The following is a 22,033-nucleotide window of genomic DNA, read 5'->3' on the forward strand; positions in this document are numbered from 1 at the left end:
CATGCGGGCTGTATGCATGTGTGTATTGTATGTATAGTACATAGTGTGTATGTAGTATGCATAGGTGTATAAATATGTGTGAAATGTATATGCTTATATGTGGTGTGTGTGCTATGTGTGTGTTGTGTTTGGGACATGGTTTGCATGTAGTATAGATAGGTGTGTGTGGTATGTGTATGCACATGTGAGGTACATATGTGATATGTATGTGGTTTGTGTAAATATGTATGGGGCATATGGGTATGATACAGGCTTTGTGTATAGTATATATGCTTGTGCTATTTGCGTGTAGGGGTATATATTGGTTTTGTATGTGTTGTGTGTATGTATATATGAGGAGTGTGGGAATATGTGTGTGCTGTGCACTGTGTATGCACATAGGTGTGTGTGAAACATGGTTTTGTGTGTGCTGTGTGGAGTATACAGGAGTGTAGGTGGGTGTGTGTGGTATGAATGTGTGAATGTCATGGTCTCTGCACACAGGGTGTGGCTGTGGCGCTGGACTGCTCCCTGAGTGACTTGAATTTGGAACAGCTGTGTGAGCTTTTATACATTTGCATGTCTCCTGCTTGGGCCAGGTGGCCTGGCTTCCGCAGCACCTCTGTAGTGTGGGTCATTGACTAGGAGCTAATCTTACTTAAGGTAGAGCTAAAACAAAGGTAAGCACTGAGCATGGCGACATGTGCATGCAATTGCAGTACTGAGGAGGGGAAGGCAGAAAATCCTGAGTTCAAGGCCAGTCTGGGATACATAGGGATTACACGGTAAGACTTTATCTTTACAAGGGGGCAATGGTAATCCCTTGGATTTCAGAGTCAGAATCAGGGCCATAGGGACCCAAGCCAATCTCTTGGCCCTTTCTCAAAAGATGTCTTGCATCTAGGTGGTTTCTAGTCCAACGAGCCAAAGTCAGATGAGCTCTCCCGGTTCTTTGGCTTATGGGAATCCTGTGGGAGAAGCATGAAGGGCCCTACAGATCACCTGCTCTATAGTCAATTCTTGGCAAGGGGTCACTGTTGTTAGTATTGGTGGCAAGGTCATGAAGGAATGCGCTCCTAAATCCATGCAGGTGTGATACAAGGCCCACCATGCTCCCTCTCTCCTTACCCAGTCTTCACAGACTGTAAGGATGTGGCCAGTTGCAGCCCTGTCCTGAGGAAGCGCCATCCTTCTGGTCTTTCACTAAGAAAGTGTCCCTGCCATTCCTCAAGGTCAGCAGCATTGCCTGAGCTGGGGGGCTGACATCTGGTGCTGAGCACTGAAGTGACCAGGCATGGGAATGATACAGGACAGGTTTCCTACAGGGGCACACTGAATACTTCCCTCTGGGAACAAGGTGATCAAAAGAGAGCTTCTGTGCAGACCCTGTCACCCTGTTCTCCTCTACTTTTCAGCTGTGCGGGTGTTGGGGCCTGAGTGACACAGAGGAAGGACAATATAGGAATAGCCAAGACTTAGCCAAAAAGAAAGGCCAGGGCCCATGAAATCATCAGCCCTACCAAGTACGGATTCCTTGTCCAGTGTGAACATCAGAGACACTTTCAGAATTTGGGGGTGGGGTGTGGTGGTGTCTCTGTAGTGAAGAGTTTGAAGCTGGCTGGGATGGTTGGAGTCCCCAAGAACTAAGGTCTGCCACATTAGCTTTCTGCTCTGTGTTCACTTTCCAGATGTCTGGTAGGTAAAGGGTGAAGTAACAGTTCCCCCAAGCATCAGAGAAGGAGCGGGAGGAGCAGTCCCCAGGAGCCAGTGTTCTTTCTGGGCTATTCCCCACTTGGTTTGCCTCTGAGGCTTTACCCCTTCTGGTCATGACACACCCTGCCTTCTCAAGTTGCACCATGGGACTCAAAGCAGGCTCTATAGGGGATGCACTCTGGCTAGATGCTATAGTTACCTCCTGTTACTAAGGGAGTGGCCAGAAATTTGAGGGTAGGGCCAACATGATGTACTAGGGCAACATGCTTCCAAGACAGACAGCATCCTCCCCACTTGGCAGTGATTAGCCTGTGTAGGATGAGATCTAGGGGTCTGTCTGTCTCTATCTTCTCCATGCTGCCACAGCTGGGGAATCTAAACTCAGGTAACCATGCTATGTAGCAAGTGTTTCATTCACTGAGTGCCCTCTGCTGTGTTCTCTGTTCCCTCTCCCCCACAGCAGCCCTCCCCCACTGGTCAAGGACAACTGGCTTGGCACTGTCAGGACGGTCCTTTGTCTTTATGTGGCACCAGGAGCTGAAGAAACTGGAACCTGGACACAGGCCACTTAAAGGAATTACCAACAACAAATAAAACAGTTAGTGAAAGTTGGCTTGGTGGAAGGTTCTGGACTGCAATCAGGATTTCTGATGGAATGTTATAATCTGTCTGCCAGGATATGATTTCAGAGACATTGAAAGGGAGACTTCAAAAATATTTTGATTTGCTTCATTTGGGGCTTTCTAAACATTTACTATTTAAAATCTTTCAGATTAATGATTCAAAAACGCTGTTTGTTGCAAACGACTTATGTTTGGTGTCTATTTGCCATTTATAAATGTTCAACAAAATGGGTCTCGTGTGGCATTTTGGTGATGTTTGTAATTGCAGTTGTTGGTTTGTCTTGGGATTCTAGTGTCTAAGACATACGAAGATGACAAAGGACCTTGAAAGACAACTTAATGCTGTTGCAAGGGGACAAAACACAGTGGATAGTGGGGGGCGGCCCTTCTCCCTCTGGTCCACAGAAAGACCTCTCCAGCGAATGCATTATGAGATGGAGGGAAGGGGCCTAAATGAAATGTAAATATGCCTGCCAACAAGGCCTCTCAGGCTAACACCCTCTGCAGGCTGCAGACACCACACTGATGTACTTATGGGGTCCCCCCTTAGCAACAGAGTTTCCATGGAAACGCATTGTGACTTGCTGAGAGGAAGCAGGCAGGAGGAGTCTGCAGGAATTTCTCATTGAAATAATTACAGTCGCACTCCATGTGCTGGGGAGATGAATGCACCATGACTTGTTTTCCAAATTCCTTTTCAATGCTTGTTTGTGACAGCCCTGCACCCGAAGGCTTGTCACAAATACATACTATTTTAAACCTAGATTATATTGTATTTTTGAAAAAAGCACATCACAGGCACTTGGTGGCCATTTAGCAGCAGTTTTTCCTATGGAGGGAGTCATGGGAATTTAAACATTTGTCCAGTTAAGAAAATCCTGCAGAGTGCTTTTCATACATGAGAGAGAGAGAGAGAGACAGAGAGACAGAGAGACAGAGAGACAGAGAGAGGTACATGCAACCCTAAAGAATCTGATAGAGTTTTGTGCTTTTGTGCTTTTGTTCAAATTCCATGTATAATGATAATTAAAAAAAAACTTCATATATCACAGCAAAGTTGATCCTATTTGTACTGCAACTTTTAAATATTTAGTAATTTAGGAAATTTGGAGCTAACTGTAAGGGGTTTTATTTGTATACTTAGACAATTTCTGAAAAGGGATTGAAAAGAGAAAATGCCGTTTAATTAATTACCCCCAAGTCTTTACAGTGAGAACTGGATTGTTATTTATGCATTTACTTTGTTCTCTCTCTCTCTCTTCCCCCTCTCTCTGTACATGCATGGACATGCACACATCTACATACATCTATGGACTTGCACTTGAAGTCAGAGGTGATGGTCTTCAGCTTCCACGTGGCTAACACTAGCTTACCAGTTTCAGGAGCAGCTCCTTTCCACCTCTCCGCAGTTTGGATTACAAGTGTGTGCTACCACACCTGACTAACTCACATATTGGGCATCAAATTCAAGTTCCCAGGTTTGCAAGACAAGTAGTTTACCAAAAAGAGGTATTGCTCCAGTCTACAGATAGTTACTTAACATTTTTTATGTATTCATTTTAAGATATATCTGAGTGAGCTTGTATGGGTTTGTATGCACCATATGTGTGCAAGAGCCCAGGGAAACTAGAAGAGTTGCATAAGATCCCTTGGAAATGGAGTTACAGACATTTGCAAGTCACTATGTGGGTCCTGGGAACTGGGTCCTCTGCAGGAGCAGAGCACACTGTTAACCACTGAGCTGTCTCTCCAGCTTAGATAGTTATTTTAGAAGAAGGCTTATATAAAAGGTGAAAAATGTGGATGTCTTCTTCCTGGTGGAACTTGCCACAGTCCTGTTCAGCATCAGCAGACAGAGGGGATCCCAGAGATGGTGCTGGAGGATAACCATCTCTAGTATCCCCACACCCTTTCTTAAACTCCCCATTTTAGGCTTTTGTTCTTTGGGAGTTTTTTTCTGTGTAGTTCTTTCGGTACCACCATCGCTTGGTGGACCCCAGCACAACTTCTGTCCTAGCCTGGCCATTCGGCATCCCCAACTGAAGGTCTCAGACCAATTTCACTCCTTCTTGTTACTCTTCCTGAGCCTGCTCTCTTACTGCATGGACCATTGTCCACTAGGCACTCTCAACAGACATCCCTTCCCTGTTCTAGTTTCATTTTGGTTGCTACAAAAATACTCTGAGAAAAGGCAACTTAGGTGGAAAAGGATTTGTTGGAATGCATAAGTCCAAGATACCATCCATCATTGCAGAGAAGTCAAGGCAGGACCTTCCAACAGCCTGTTACATCATAGCCACAGCCAAGAGCAGAGAACAATGGATGTGTATATGCTCATTTGCTAGCTTGCTTATGCTCAGCTGGTTTCTCCATTCTCAGGCAGTTTAGGATTCTCTTTCCAGGGAATGGTGCTACCCAAGTGGGCTGGGTGTCCCCATATCAGTTAACTTAGACAATGCAGACAATCCTTGGTTGAATCCTTCTTTCCAGATAATTTTAAGTTGTGTCTTGTTGATACTTAAAGCTAACCATTACATACAATTCTGGGGGAAGTCACTCAGTGTGAGTACACTGACAGTCACGAACACATAGAGGGAAGACCATTATCGAGGGAAGTGGGGGTAGGAGTGGCCCCATGGAAAGGATGGTGTGGATTCCACTTCCTAGCTTGGACCCAGGCCTGCCTCCTGCTCTGGCCTGCAGTCCCCAGCACACCCTTAGTGACTCCTGGCAGATACTTGGTTCTTGCTTGCCAAGACCCTAGAAGAATGGGAGAGGGACATTACCTTTTCTTTACTTCCAGTCGTTACCATCCTTTGCTCTGACATTTTAGTCGAAGAAAGGAAGGACTTTTCAGTTCTGTTTGAATGTTCTGGAGCAGTGCGGAAGACTTTGGAACTTTGGACTAGAAAAGTGATGGAATGCTTAAACAGAGTTTACGGGCCATTCAAGTGGGAGCCGAGAAGACCATACTGCTGAAAGTGACTAGGACCATGGAGGCCTTACCAAGAGGGAAGCAGCAGTTTTGACAGCATTCAGGCTAGACCATTACTATGATATTTTGCATATATATGGTGAAGGGTGGGTTGCAGTGTGGCCCCAAGCTGCCAGACAACAAGAAATAAAAAGACTAAGATAAGGTTTAATGAAATGGAGATGAAATGAATAGTGCACAGAAACAGTCAGGGAGTTGATCCTTCAGAAAAATAGATGAGCTCGATGAGCCCCAAATTAACATAACCAAAAGAAAGAGAGAAGACCCAGGCTAATAGTTTATAGATGAATGGGGGGTGGGCTGTTACAACAGATTCCAGTGGAATCCAGCAGATAGTTTGTAAATGGAGGTTTCCCATCGCAAGTTCCTGAATAACGTCTCAGAGGCGTAATATTACTTATAAATGCTTGGCCAATGGCTCAGGCTTATTAAAAACTAGTTCTTACATTTAAATTAACCCACATTTCTTACCTATGCTTTGTCATGTGCTACCTCGTTTTCTACATGTCTTGCTTCCTCAGTGGCTGGATGGCATCTCTCGGTCTTCACCCTTCTTCTCCTGTATCTCTGCTTGAATTTTCCACCTGGCTCTATCCTGCCTTGCTATAGGCCAAAGCAGCTTTATTTATCAACCAATGAGAGCAATACATATTCACACGTATAGAAAGACCACCCCACAGCAATTGTCAGTGAAGACTTTGAAATCTGAGATACTAAAATCCCAAGAGGCCTAGAAGAAATTGATAATTCCCAGTGTGGCCTACAAAAATTATCTTAGGATATAGACAACTTAAACTGATCTATAGCAACAAGACTGAAGGAGAACCCAGGACCAAATGGATTCACTGAATTCTACTGAGCCTTTAAACAGGGTCTGAAAGACCCGCGGAGGGCGTGGACTCTCACGCCCCGACTCAGGAAAAGGCGCCCCCCCCCAAATCACTCACGAGAAGCGGTCTTGATGCAAAAGCATGAGGTCTTTTATATTCCAGTGCACTGGGGTCCACAGCCATACTCCACATGGGATAGAGGACTGGGAACCCTGGGTACAGGGTTCAGACAGCTTTTATAGGGTTACAACAAAGCCCGCGCATCACAAGCCAATCATCTCATAGCATCCAGTGTGGACCAATCAGTTCGAACTATCCAAGCCTGCACTTAGCCCAGGAAGTCTGCTTTCACTAGGGCTTCTGGGTAATGTGACAAGGCTCATTTCTTGTTCACTCACAGGTGCTGTCGTAAAACCGCCCTGTTGTAAACAGTCAAGAATGACCTTTTGCCTACTCACTGCTAGAGGGCAGAGTCTATGGAAAATTAGGCTAAATTTTTCCATCCTTACAGGTCTAGGAGCAATGTTCCATAAAATAGAAATGGAGGGACACAACCAAACTCACTTCATGAAGCCAGCAGTGCCCTGATACCGTGGCTGGGTAAGGACACAAAAAGACAGGAAACTAAAGTGGCTCAGCAGGGAAAGACACTTGCCACCATGCTCAAGGACTTGAATTCTCTCTCTCTCTCTCTCTCTCTCTCTCTCTCTCTCTCTCTCTCTAATGTTTTAAATTTAAATTTGAAACAAGCTTGTTTTACATATCAATCCCAGTTCCCAAACCCTCCCATCCTCCCCTGTTTCCCCCACCAACTCCCATCCCATCCCCTTTCTGCTCCCCAGGGAGGGTGAGGCCTTCCATGGGGAGTCTTCAATGCCTGTCATATCATTTGGAGCAGTACCCAGGCCCTTCCTCATGTGTCTAGCCTGAGGGAGTATCCCTCTCTGTGGAATGGGCTCCCAAAGTCCATTCATATACTAGAGATAAATACTGATCTATTACCAGAGGCCCCACAGCAGTGCAGTCCTCCTAACTAACATCACATTCAGGAAATCTGGGTTGGTCCTATGCTGGTTTCCCAGCTATCAGACTAGAGTCTATGAGCCCCCCCCCCCCTTGTTCAGGTCAGCAGTTTCTATGGGTTTCTCCAGCCTGGTCTTGACCCTTTGCTCATCACTCCTCCCTCTCTCTAATTGGATTCCTAGAGTTCTGCTCAGTGTTTAGCTGTGGGTGTCTGCTTCTGCTTCCATCAGCTACTGGATGAAGGCTCTAGGATGGCATATAAGGTAGTTGTCAATCTCATTATCCTGGAAGGGCATTTAAGGTAGCCTCTCCACTATTGCTTAGATTCTTAGTTGGGTTCATCCTTGTAGGTCTCTGGACATTTCCCCTAGTGCCAGATCTCTCTTTAAACCTATAATGGCTCCCTCTATTATGGTATCTCTTCTCTTGCTCTCCTCTCTTCTTTTCCCTGACTCAATCTTCCTGCTCCATCATACCCAACTTCCCCTCCTCTTCCTCCTAATTCCCTCTCCCCTCCCCCCCATGCTTCCAATTTGCTTGGGAGATCTTGCCGAGGACTTCAGTTCTAGAATCCACATGTTTGAAAGAGATAAATGACTTCAAGTTGCCCATTCACCTTCATGTGTGTGCTTTTATGACATGCAATGTATGTGCATGCTGAAATGCATGTGTGAGCCCATGCATGCACGCCCACACACACGCGTGTGCGTACACACACACACACACACACACACACACGTGTATATTCTTTGAAAAAACACATTGAAAAGGTCACACATTTTGACCAAGTTGGTTTCATTCCAGGAATACAAAGATAGCTCAACATATGCAAATCAGTCAATATAGTAAGGTACATAAACTTAAGTACAGAGATTACATGATCACCCAATAGATACAGAAAGGTCCTTGACAGTATAATTATCCTTTACTGATAAAAGTTCTGGTGAAACTGGAAATAGAAGGACTATACCTCAATATAATAAAGACTACAGACTGTATCCAGTATATTAATTGGGGGAAAAGGAAGCATTTCCTCTGGAATCTGGAATGAAACCATGCAGTCCTAAGTGGAAAGAATAAAGCTGTGAGTATTGAAATACTTCTCTCAAAGTATGTTTCAGAGCTACAGTGACAAAACCGTATGATACTGGTGCAAAAATAGACATAGGTCAGTGGAATAGAACAGGGGAACAAAAATAAATGCGCACAGCTACAGCCACCTAGTGTTTGGCAAAGGTGTCAAAAATATATATTGGAGAAATGCCAGCTTCTTCAGCAAATGACGTTGAAAGCCAAAACAGGATATCTACATATAAAAGAATGAAACTGGATTCATATTCAATGAATGAAACTTGCCCCATATTCAAATCAATTCAAAATGGATCAAAGACCTTAATGTAAGATCCCACACTCTGGAACTGCTAGGCTGATGTAGACACAGGCAAGGGAGGTCTGAAGGGGACTTCAGCAACACAAGAAATCACTCTAGGAGTCCATGAGTGGGCTTCATGAAAATAGAAACCTCCAATAAAGGAAATAATTAGTGGAGTGCAAAGACAGCCCACAGAATGGGAGAGCTCTTGCTAACTCTTTACACAAAGAAGGTTTAATATCTACAATATATTAAGAACTCTAAAAATTAAATATCCCAAACTCTACAAATCCAATCAATTATGGGTAATCAAATAGAATATTCTTGAAGGAAGAAATAAAAATAGCCAATAAGCATTTGTAAAAGTGCTCAACAACCTTCATCACCAGAGAAATGCAAATGGAAGTTACTTTGAAATTCCATCTCCTTGCATTCAGAATGGCTCTCATCACAAAATCAAATGACAACAAATGCTAGCAAGAATGTGGAAAAAGAGAAACTCTTAGATTTTTCCTGATGAATACAATATAGGAGTTTCTTAAAAAATACTACTTTATGGTCCTATTATTTACACATCAGTGTTTACTCATGTTATTTGTAGTCATCAAGATCCGGAAGCTAGATGTCCACCAACACTTGAGAGGATAAAGGAAGGCTGGCACTTCAATGGAATGTCATTCATCTGTGAAGAAGTAAGAAGCTGTGACATTACTTGACAGATGGAGCTGAAGTCATTATGTTAAGCATAATAATCCAGACTCAGAAAGCCAAGTATTCCACCATTTTCTCATGCACACAGAACTTAGATATGTATCTACACATATGTAGGTGGTGAAGGTAGAAAAGGGATGAAAGTGGGAAGTGGACTAGAGCACATGAAAGCCAGGGCATGGTATTCAGAAAGAGGAAGCAGGCCGGAAGAATGGAGATGTGTGGGGGATTGACAACAAAGTACAATGATATGTATGTATGTATGTAAAGGTCAAAATGAGCCATGAAAACAATTTTATGGTTAGGGTCAGCACAACATGAGGAAGACTATTAAAGGGTCACAGCATTAGGAAGGTTGAGACCACTGGCCTAGAGGATATGTAGCGCTTCATTATTTACCCAAGATTCTCCCCCCCCCCCCCAGTATCGACTATTCAGAAACATGCTTTGGAAGTCTCTTTCTGTTGTGTATTCCAGTCTCAGACTGTGCCTTCAAGTGCACAGACCAGGGCAATCTCTCTGGATTTGGGCCCCCATGCTCATAACTAGGAACATTCAGATTCAAATAAACCGATTTTCTGCCACAGTTTTAACTCTGGTGTTTTCTATAGCACTGAGATAGCTACTTAGTTTCCCAGAGCAACACTTGCAGGCAAGTAGACTGTCACCAGGGAACCAAATTCTGGGCTCAGCTTAACTGGAAATGTGTGACATTTTAGGAATGCCAGAGTACTCCCTAAAACAGCAGAGGTGAGCCTGAGAGCAACTTCATAGAAGCCGAATATGGTTTGAAGGTCCAAGCTGGGACAGTACTGTATACCTAACAACCCTGGAGAGGGTTGGAGTCTGGTAAAATGCACTGTGCAACTCCATCTTGTCAGAGCCACAGTGTCACCATGGTCACAGCAGCTGGTCAGTTACCTCTCACACTGTCCTGGCAGAGTCCTGCTGACCACGAGATGTGCGGCCATCCACAGATCACATGAGTCTGTAGGAAGCCTCCCACGGACTCCACTCAATTGGCTGTTTCCTAGCAACACACCCACCACACTGTCCACAAGCCCAGAGATGGCCCTTCAGCGGCTCAGTACAGACAGAAAAATCTGCCACCAGCATCTCATAAGGGGCCTGGCAACCTTCCTCCACAGAGGGGCCTTATTCCTGGCACTTCCTGGTGGAGACTTGCAGCGCTGTAAAAGCAATGTTAGGGTTCTTATTGCCTGAATACCAGAGTTTCAGATGGACGCTTTTCTGCCTACCACATCCCCAAGAGCAGAAAACAGGGCATCAGACCCCCCTTCCCACCGTGTGTGTGTGTGTGTGTGTGTGTGTGTGTGTCTGTGTGTGAAGAGCAGCCAGTGAGCCATGCAGATGTCGCAGTTAACCTAGTCTGTCCTAAATGCCACAGCAGTCACTCATATCCACAGAGCAAGTGCTCCTGTCTATTAACATGGTGTGGATGTTAGGTAACATCATGTAATGGTTATTTCCTCCAGGGTCACCACCCAAGAGCATCTGTCTGATTCAGGGAGGGAAGTAGAGGGTAAAGCTAGCCTATAACCACAACTAACTGTCATTAAATGGCAGCTGCAGGCCCCAGGTTGGGAGTTGTGTATGCACACTAGAGACTGCCAACCCTCAACCACTCAGGCATTGCTGATTATTGTCAATTGCTCTTCCAACATTGAGTGCTTGAGAGGACCACTCAGGTCACACCAAAGACAGCATCCCCCTACCCACTCCCAGAAATCCATCCTAACTCCATCATCATCATCATCATTACTTTTGCTGGTCTGATAAAAATCTACCAGAAAATTGAACCTAAAGTACTGAAGCCTGCAATTCCTCACTGTCGTGTGCTGTACCTCTCTCTCTCCCATTCTATCCTACCCCTGTACTCCCTTACACACTCTAACTTCTCTCTGTGGTACTCTGTAGTGGGATATTCACTTTGTCTCCTTCTGTGGCACTGACCACGCCCATTGGGGGGTGGAGCCATGGGCGGAAGTGACCTGTGGAAGGAGGTCGGAGGGGGCCAGGAAAGGCTCTCTCTTTCTGGCGTGACTCAGACAGGAGAGGATCGGGTTGAATTTCCTGGTGTTCATCTGTCTAGGTTGTAAGTTATTTCTCCCTGAATAAACATCTATTCGGCCTATTTGTTTATCCTGATCCTTATTTACCGCAATAGTACTCTACTACATATTAAGTGTAACACGAAAAAATAAAAGACCCAGAGACTGACATTGGACTTCAAACTTCAAGCTGAAGGTCAGTAGGGCAAAGCAACCAGCCACTAGCTCTCACCTCTAGCTCAGGCTCAAAGGGCTGATCCACATACGAGCTCTTCGCCAGCTCTCAAACTGCTGCCTCTCCTCAGCATGGCTGGAGAACAAATGCCTCATACTGAGACCTTGCTTCTGTCTTTTATACCCCCTCTAGTGCTGGAAATAAAGGTGTGTGATCTGTTATTCTTTTAGACGAATTCAATCTCATGTATCCCTGGTTGGCCTTGAACTCAGAGAAAACAGTCTACCCCTTAATCCTGAGTCCTGGATTAGAGGTGTGTACCATCACCTCCTAGCTTCTGGCTGCTGGGATTAAAGGTGTGCATCACCACTGCTTGATATCTGTAGCTTGAAGCTGTCTTTGCTTTTCTGAATCCTCAGGCATGCTTTAGTAAATCATAAATAATATATCACTACACTTAACATTTGTGTTTATGTCTTTGGAATGTGTATGTGTTCGTGTTCAAACTGTAGACCTCTGGAAGAGCAGCCAGTGCTCTTAATCCCTGAGCCATCTCTCCATCTCCCCAGCTAATTTTTGAGACAAGGGTCTTTCACTCATTAATTGGATAGGGCTAGTTGGTCATGGAGCTTCTGGGATCTTCCTGTCTCTTTGTTCCCAGCACCAGGATATCAGGTACATACTACTGTACAGGACTTCTTCTTATGTGGGTTCTGGGGATCTGAACTCAAGTTGTACTTGGCCATCAGACGTTTTACCAACTGAGCCATCTCCTTAGCCCATTTTTTTTGTAATAGAAATCTTTTTAAAATTCCATTCTATCTTCTGGAAAGTCTGAACTTCCCATTCTCTTTTCTGTTTCTCACACCATTGGTACCATTGTTCTGTGATATCTAATGATAATTAACCAGAGGTCTCTCCTTGGCCTAGAACTTGCTGAGTAGATTAGGCTGGCTGGCTCCAGAGTCCCAGGAAATCTGCCTGAATCTGCCTATGTAACATTGGATCACTAGCCTATGAGTTTTTGTTTTGTTTTGTTTGATGTGAGTTTTTGAGGATTGAATTCAGGGCCTCATACTTGCAAGGCAAGCACTTGACTGACTGGGTTGTCACGTGAGCTTCCTCTCTTTCCACAAAGCAACCAGTCTTCAATCTCTGAGGCTCTGGTCTGATCACCCAATCCCAGTCACACCCCAGAAGCCCTTCTGCTACATGGCACAGATTAAGTTTTCTCCCTCTGAATGGTTGCCAGGATTAGACTTCAACATGAGCATTCAGACAACATGAGCCATTCAAAGGATAGTGCACAATATGAACATGACATCGAGATTTATCTATCCAGGTCCCCTTTGTCATTGGTGCCAGTGTGTTGCAGGTTGATAGCCCAGATGCTTGGGTTTTGCCTAAAATAAGCAACGCGGGGCTCCCCAGGGGAACAAAGGGCTCTCCTGGGATCAACACGTGAGCAGAGCGCCCCTGCAGGGGCTGTGGAACTTTAAAAGCTGGGCTTTTAAAATTTATTTTTTCTTCTCCCGTGCATGCCAAAATATTCATATCATTTCCCAGTTAACTGCAGTTTTTCTGTACTGTATCATCTTCTTGGAATATTAACAGCACACACCAACGAGTATGTTTTTGTATGTAAATTTACACGGCCATTCATATTTTCTCACTCATTTCCCTCCGTTGGCCTCATAATAGAATTGAAAAGTCTCCTGTTGGCTAAAGGGTTAATGATGTAGCGTTGGGATCCCCTTCACCTCTCAGGAGGCTTAGCTTACATATGTGTTTTCATTTCTTTATTAGGAAAGACTTCGGGGGAAGAGGCTAGCCTTTGACTGTGCCTTCTGTGTACATTCATAATAAAAGCTGGTACATTCATGGCTGCTCCATGATGTAGAAGAACCAGTGAATGAAAGTTTGGGTACAGCTCACCTCGAAGAGAGTGGTCCTGCTTCACCCAGACCTGACCCGAGTGGTCTCAGCATCCTTATAAAGCTAATTTCCCCCCTCCCTCTGCGTAGGCTTGTCTCTCCCTCCTAGCATTTTTGTAATACATCTGGGTGGTGTTATTATTATTTTTTTCTTTCTCTCTCTCTCTCTCTTTTTCCCACACTGCTGTTGGATAAAAGATCCCGCCCTTGATTGAAATGGAATCTTCCACTATTGAGCGAGCCTTTGTTGAATGAGTCATCGGCGCAGCCGCTCATTGGCTGAGGCCGCCTGAGCCCAGGGGATTGCCTGGCACTGGCTGCAAGGCCCCGCTCCATTCACAGAAACGCTGGCTTGCTCGCTGGCCCTTTCATTCACACAAACAGCATCTCATTCACATTCTGTCGTTTTTTTGTCTGCTTCTAATGAAGACCACGGTTTGGGAATGGTGGGGCTGACTTGCTTCAGATTGGAGGGGGACTCTAATCACCATCGAAATCGTCCGTGGGGTGCGCATCTGCTGTTGCTATGCAAGCTAGGGGAAGGGAAAAAAGAGAGCGCGGGGTGGCTGCTGGGCTAGGGCTGCGGCGCGGTTGGAGAGCTGGTAGGGACGCGTTTGCTGTGCCGGGGCGGGCCAGGGCTCTGCGCTCCTTCGTCCTCTGGAGCCCGCCGCACTCGCGCCGCCATGGGTGGCGCTCCCTAAACTCCGGTCCTGGGGCTCCCAGAAAGCCGGGGAACCTCACAGCCACCTGAGATCAGCCCTGGGCATGAGAAGAGTCAGGGTGACCTGCCAGTGTGCTAGAAGGCAAAAACATTCGCTGGCACAGAAGTTACCGGGAAAACTTTGACAGCGACTGACTGACTTCCCTGTGGTGCAGGTTATCTATCTTAACGCATGAGGCCACCTGGCAGAGGCCACCGAGGAAGGGGTCAGTGGGTCTCAGAATCTTGGACAGACCTTCCGGGAGGCTGTCGGTGTCCTGTTCTCCTAAACGCCAGGAAGAAGGCCTGTGTGTGTCACTGCAAGCCTGAGCCTGACTCCCAAGGATGAGGCCGTTCTTGCTGTGGATTTGATGGGCAGTTAGAGCAGCCGCATTTTTTTCTGCCTGACTGCAGGGCTGCAAAGCAGCAACCGAAGGGACATTGAAATGGATTGATGGTGTTACTAAGGCGTGCTTCCAGGGCTTAAACACATTCAGTTGGCATAAAGCTCTTTTCTCCCTTTGCTTTTTTGGCATGGATTTCTGGAGCCTGTTGCCGCTCATCAGAGAAGCACTACTCCTTTTTGGAAGTAGATTTTCAACTTAACCCTGACTGAGAAAGGCTGCTGACTGCTGTGAATGATCAGGGAAGCCCCTTGAGCTGTACTGAGAAGGAGTCCATGTGCAGATTTGGTTTTTTCGGGTGTTACCCGAGGAATTGCATCGCCACAGACACCCGCCAGCAGACACTCATGGCTGCTCTGTGGATCTGAACAGGAAAATCAAACCACGGGAAACTGATGCCTTTTATTATATTCACCTGACGGGTGAAGGGTTCCCTCTTTTCTTCTTACTTAAAAATTCTTGCTACTTTCCAAATCAGGATTCATCAGGGTTCGCCTGAAGACTTCTTAAAAAGCCTTCGTCACATTTTAACGCATCGCTGTCAGACACTTCTGGGGCTCACCCACATGAGCTGAGCAAGGGAAGAACAAACCATGGAATAATGGGTTTTGGAAAGTTCAAGAGATCATTTGAAGGAGCTGGGTTTACCTTTGGTGCAAATGTGGGATGGGGAAGGGGTAGGTGAAAAAAATCAAAGACTGAAGGAGATATCTGCGAAGGTAGAGGAAGGAAATTTGAGAACTGATTGGCTGTAGTTGCTGTCAGCGGGTGGATGTCGTTTTCTTCTCTCTCTCTCTTTTTGCTACAGGAAGTGGTTTGCGGAGCTCACCGAGCCTTTGTTGAGAAGGGTCTCCTCAGAGTGAGTCACGCTTTTGCTGGGAGCAGCCCCGTGCAGCTGGGCGCTCCATCAGCGGCAACTATGACTTTTGCAAGGCAAGCGTTCCACCCTAACCCGTGGTCTCCCGGGCCCGCGCTGCGCGTCTGCTGCTCTGCTGCCTTGTAACGGTGTGAGGACTCGGTCTTCGGCCTCGGCGGTCCCTTTCCGGAAAGGCTGTCCTGGGACCCCAGCTCCTTGTCCCGCTCCGGGGCTCGCGGCTAGTGTGCTATGCGCGGCAGCCCGCGCCGGGGCCGGCACCAGCAGCGCCCGGGCGGATGCGGCGAGCTAACGGAGGGGCATGCTTCCACGCACCAAGTACAACCGCTTCAGGAATGACTCGGTGACATCGGTCGATGACCTTCTCCACAGTCTGTCGGTGAGCGGCAGCGGCGGCAAGGTCTCGGAGGCGGCGCCCGCGGCGACCCCCTACCTGGTGTCGGGCGAGGCGCTGCGCAAGGCGCCGGACGATGGGCCCGGCAGCCTGGGCCACCTGCTCCACAAGGTGTCCCACCTGAAACTCTCCAGCTCCGGCCTGCGCGGCCTGTCGTCCGCCGCCCGGGAGCGGGCTGGCGCGCGGCTCTCGGGCAGCTGCAGCGCGCCCAGCCTGGCGGCCCCGGACGGTGGCAGCGCGACCCCCGGGTCCCGCGCCCAGGCCACCAGCATGAGCGCCACCAGGAAGAGCCGGGCCGGCGATGAGCCGCTGCCCAGGCCCCCGCGGGGCGCGCCTCACGCCAACGACCAGGTGCTGGGACCCGGAGTCACCTATGTGGTCAAGGTGGGTAACCGAAGCACACAGCTGGGCGAAGGTTTCGGGGCCGGGGTGCGTGGGGGATTCGGGGCGGCTGGGGACAAATGTCTGAAGCCCCAAGGTAGGGGAACACAGACGACATTTGAATATGAGGAAATGCGCCCTCCTTAGCCATCCTCTTGCTCGACAGGGCAAGGAGTGAACTACAAATGTGCCTTTCTCATGTAGGTGGGGTAGAGGTTGAACTGTCTGGTCACCGCGCAGGGGGCCTGCTTTGCCCAGGACACTGTTGTTGAGGCATACTTCTGCCACCTGGCTTCATCAGAAGCCCTGCCAGTGTCCCCTCTCTCTAGGAGTCCATCCTGAGATCATGATCTGGCCTACCAGAAGTACACTAGTTAGACCTGGCAGCCACCACCTCCCCTACACACACAACTTCTGAGTCCTCCCCCTGCGGCGGGGTGGGCCATATTCCCCTCCTGAGCAAGAACGCCCAGCTCCTGGACGGTAGCCACAGCCTTGCTTCCTATGAGACGGGTTCTAGTGTCTTACCTGGAAAGATATTCTTTGGCCTTGGATTGTTTTGGTTTACAGCAGTGGAAGGGAGTCACCCCCCTCCCCGTGATGGTGATAGTAGTCTTCCCTTTAAATGGGCTAAGAGGGGTGGTTAAGGTTGTGTTTCCTGGACCCACAGACTGGAAAGGAGGTTTTCTTGCAACACAGAGAATGACAATTTTTTAAAGAACCACAATGTAATTGGTGAAATTCCTGCAGTGCACAAGCAAGCTGTGGCGTCGAAGGAACTCAGCCCAGCTCAGTTAATCTACCTGGTGCCCATGTCCTCCAGTCTGACCAACTAGAGCAGCCTCAGCTTCTCCCAGGTGAGGGCCAGGAGCGTTCAGGGGCTTGTTTCAGTCCTGCCACTCAGGCATGGCTTTTCTGACAGAAAACAGAAGCTCTCCCAGACACCAGGATTAACAAACCTGTAGGCTGTAGCACTAGTTGCAGATTCAATTTACAAATTCCACAGGGCACATCTTCAGGTGAAATGCAGTATCTTGGCAGCTTGGAACCAAATCCCCAAAGGAATGCATGTTGTCTTTGACTGTATAAGACACATAGAAAGAGTGTGGCCACTGTAGCCTTTCCCACACTCGTCTGCCCTTTAATTTGACCTCTCAGCTACTGAACACAGGTCATATGTCATCATCGTATTTTAGCAAAAGGGACACAGATCAGCATAAAACATACACATTTGGTTGAGTTTATCTTTAAAAGGATGAATATTGTTTTATTTAAATCATATGTCCAAGGGACAAGGAGTAAAACCGAGCGAGCAAACAAAAACCAAACCGTGACAACCTGGAGGTTAAGCCATGACAGTAATGTGTTTATTATCTGTTAGTCTCATAATTGCATCTTATGATTCTTTTTGTGAAGCTTTTAAAGTAGGCAAAATAGAACTGAGAAAAGCTGTTTTTGTGTGCGAGGCAGAACACAGAGGGTTGTTTTCAAAATGAGGGACAATTCTCAAACTCATGCTTTAAAAGAACCATTCCCCTGGAAGTCAGATGTGCCATTTCCCAAGGAGCCGGTCAATGAGACAAATTGAAATGGTATTTTGGGGAGAAAAATCACTTTGCCTAAGGCTTTGCCCTTGTCCAATAGGAAGATAGTGGGCTTAGCCTGGACTTTCTATGTGGGGATAGTTTTGAGTTATGTCAGAGTCAGCATCAGTACATCAAGGGCCAGAAAGCTGATTGGGTCTACTCTGAAGCTACTTGTGTCCTCAAGGGAGATGTCACAGCAGTGCCTCAGGGGCACTGGCACATGGAGGTACATGGCACCTGCTACCAGTGACCTGGAATGTCCTCTGTTGCCCCTTTGGTTGTCAGCAGCTGTGAACGGTGGTGTCCTGTGAGCATAAGTGCAGGGGTGGTCCCTGTATCCCTGGAGAAGCCTGAGATCACCCAGGAAGAAATCCAGACACCAAAGGACAATTGCAGTCCTTGTGAACATGTCCCCTTCGGCTAATCAAATGGCCCTCTGTTGGCACATGTGAGCAGAGTTCCCACATTGGCATGTTGAGTTTTAAAATGACTTGTTTTATTGAAAACCTGAAAATCTCTTAATTTAGTGTTACTGATGAATGAAGGATTCTTCTGATGCTTCAAAAGCCTGCATTTTATAGCAGGAGCTCGGTTCTAAAGTCTCAAGGGTTACAGTTTGTGAAATCACTTTAATTCCATTGGATATAGTTCTGTTTTCTAAGTTAAAGAAATCCCCAGGTGCTTTCCAGTCTTGTGGAACATTCCTACACGGCATCGTCACAGGTTTTCTACAAGAAGTACCTAGGGGTAGGTGGTGATGGGATGTTGTATACAGGGGTGATAACTCTCAGATACTTCATCTATTTGGCAGGGGCACTGTAGACACTGAAGACTGATGGGGTTTGATTGTCTACACAACATCAAACCATTACTTCATCAGCTGCTAACATTTCCAGTGAAGGATGGAAAAATGAAAGCTGAAAAACATGTTCGTAATTCCAAGCTAACAGCACATTTAACCCGTTTTTTTCAGCTATCCTGAGCCTGCTGTTAGTTTATCCTTTCCTTCCTTTAAAAGATTTTCCTTTCTTCAGACAGGGTCTTAGGATACTAAGGTCTGGGATACAGCCTAGATTTGAACTTACTATATAGTCAGTGGGGACCTTGAACTTCTGATCCTTCTATCTCTACCTCTATGTGGAAATTGTAGGTGTGTACAAACCTGACTGACTCATGGAGATGCCGGGGGGGGGGGGCTGGGGATCAAACCTGGGGCTTCCAGTATCTTAGGCGAGCATTCTGTCAACTAAGCTGTAGCCCTCAGCCTGCTCTTAAATAAGGGCAGGGGCTTTTCCTCTCTAGGAGGGCTTAGGTTTAGACTACTGCGAGCCAGGCCTCAAGGGCAACACCATTTTATCCCTCCAAGTATTCCAGACACTTGTTTAATTGTGGTAACACAAAAGAGAAAGAACAAGAAACCATGCCCTGGATAGACAGAACAGGAAAACCCGACAGTAAAGAGCCATAAATAGTGTGCTATGTGCCTTTCTAAAGCTTGCTTCCTGTTTGGAGGTAACAGTCAGCCAGAGATGGCTGGAGATAAAGGAGTGCTGTTCTGAAGCCGCTCACCTGTGTGGGATGTGGCTGCTGTGTGGATCACTCAGGGTGCTCTTCCTTCTCGCCTGGTTGCAGTAGGGAACTAGGAAAGCTAGTCTGAGCCTGGCCCTAAAGAATCTCTGACGACAAGGTTTCAGGTTCGGGTTTAGAACTGTTTGGTGGATGCTGAGACTACAGTTATCAGGTGTGACGCTGTGGTCTGCTCTAGGCCAGACTTTGCCTCCAACTTGGTCCTCACAAGAAGGGCTCTTTAGAATGAAGACTTTTAGGTCTAAAATCCATATATGAGTGAGTACATGTTCCTCTTTTTGTGACTGGGTTACCTCATTCAGGATGGTTTCTTCAAGTTCCATCCACTTGCCTGCGAATTTCAAGATTCCAATATTTTTTTCTGCAGAGTAGTATTTTATTCTAGAGCAAAGGATCACCAGCCTATAATTCACACCACCAGAGGAACTAGGATACAAGGTGTATTCTAAGAGATTCCAGAGCACAGGGGAAGTGGGGGGGGGCAGTGAATGGAGAGAGAAGTAGGAGAAAGAGAAGGGGAGGAGAGGAAAGCACGTGTGACTAGGAAGATTGAGTCAGGGTAGGAATAGAAGACAGGAGAGAGAGAGAGAGAGAGAGAGAGAGAGAGAGAGAGAGAGAGAGAGAGAGAGAGAAGGAGAGAGAGAGAACATAAAAGAGGGAGCCATTATTGGTTTGAAGAGAAAACTGAACCTAAAGAAAGGTCTAAAGACTTACAAGACTGACCCCAACTAACAATCTGAGCAACTGTGGAAAGACTACCATAAATGCCCTTCCCAGATAGTGAGATCAACAACTAACTTATCCACCATCATGGGGCCCTCATCTAGTGTCTGTTGGAAACAGAAGCAAACACCCACAACTAAACACTGAGTTGAACTAGAATCCAGATGCAGAGAGAGAGGACAAGGCCATGTTGCAGAAACACATAGAGACAACTGACCTGAACAAGGAGGAGCTAATGGGCCCCCAGACTGATAGCTGGGAATCCAGCATGGGGCTGACTCAGACCCCCTGAACATGGGTCTCAGCTAGAAGGACTGAGCAGTCTAAGGGACTCCGGACAGTGGAACAAAGATGTATTCCTGATGCACAAAAGGACCTTGCGGATGGATACTCCCTTAACCTAGAGATAGGAGAGAAGTCCTAGTCCCTACTTCAAATGACTTGACAGATTTACATGACCCCACCTGGATGGCATTGCCCTACATGTGGAATTGGGGTGGGGGATGGGAAGGGAGGGTGGCCAGGGTGCATGTGAGGGGGTAGAGAGGGTAAAAGGCAGGGAGGGAGGGAGAGAGGGAGATGGTACTGGGATCAACATGTAAAAAAAAAAAAAAGAAAGAAAAAGAAAAAAAAAAAGAATGAAGACTTTTAAAGTCTGGGGGGGGGGTGGTTGATGTGCTGAGACGTGAACACATTTAGGGCAGGCCCAAGTGCCAATAACCAACATAAGAAGATTCAACTGAGAAGCAACGGCTGGAGGCTACGCACAGAGCTATGGACACAGTGGTTGCTACCCAGGGAGCTGGCAGGTTAGGGTGTTCACAAGTCCCTAGCTGTATTTTAGCTTGAGCAAAAATGACAAGCTATCTGTGGAAATTTCTTCCCCCTACTATTAGGCATTGAACCCAGGGCCCCAAAATGCTCAGCTGGAGTTCAACCAGTGAATCCCCAGTGCTATAGGAGGTTTTTACCAACTAAAATGGAGGCGCTATTCCCTGGAATGTTGGGACAAGTTTTCTTCTGGAATGAAGTTTTTGGTTTTTTGTTTTTTTTTAATAAACTCTTTTAAAATAATTTTATTTCTCTGGTTTACGAAACTGGTGACATCTAGGGTATGTGAGTCATCTGTTTTATTCATTAATCTTCTATTTATCTTTATGGATGATTTTTATAAACTAGATTTATCCTGAAATTTATTCTTAAGTTTTGACTTGACTCATCTATAAAGATATCTCCTTGTAACTCCTTTCTAATAGTTGTGACTAAAGTTCATACCAAATAGTCACTATAAGTCCTTTTAGGTACATCCATGATGCCTTAGGTAGCAGAATTAATTAAAATTTGTTTTAGTTCTAGTTGAGTTGAGCTTTAAAAGTTGTTTTCTTTTAAAGTTGTTTGGTAACCTTGTAATGAATAGCTTGCATGCAAATACTGCCTAAAACATTTGAACAATAGCTTTAGAAATTCTCATGATAGTAATAGTTACATTCTTAATTTGATCTGGAAAACGTGTCTTCTCTTATGTGACCTAAGTGTCGATGTTTAAATGAATACACCCCATCACATAGCCATATCTTACACAACACTGCAAAGCTATATCACATGCCATACACCACACATATCACATACATATACCTCACACCCTACACACACACACACACACACACACACACACACACACACACACCCCAATTGCCTAGATATATGCTCATTCCACACACATACACACCACATCACACATACAGAGTACAATCACACCCCATATACTTACACACACATGTACACACCACATACCATATATATAACATCTGTACACCCTATATACACAATGCACAGATATACAAAAGTGCCACACGCTACATACTTACCACTTTCTATCCCCATTTCTCTATTCTCTCATATACTGCAGAGCTATACACATGCCACACATACATACCACTCACACTGGGTTACATAA

General features: G+C 46.2%; 1 protein-coding gene across 1 annotated transcript in view; it reads left to right on the plus strand.

Moving 5' to 3' along the window:
* The first annotated feature begins 15,230 nt into the window (after positions 1-15,230).
* The window catches only part of Shc3 (SHC adaptor protein 3), a 144,272-nt gene continuing 137,469 nt past the window's right edge, over positions 15,231-22,033 (plus strand). The window contains exon 1 of the mRNA XM_051194291.1: positions 15,231-16,183. Within this exon, the coding sequence (XP_051050248.1) occupies positions 15,707-16,183 (477 nt within the window). The 5' untranslated portion in view covers positions 15,231-15,706. The remainder of the gene's footprint in view (positions 16,184-22,033) is intronic.

The sequence above is a fragment of the Phodopus roborovskii genome, unplaced genomic scaffold, assembly GCF_943737965.1.
Source record: "Phodopus roborovskii unplaced genomic scaffold, PHOROB, whole genome shotgun sequence".
NCBI classification, from domain to species: domain Eukaryota; kingdom Metazoa; phylum Chordata; class Mammalia; order Rodentia; family Cricetidae; genus Phodopus; species Phodopus roborovskii.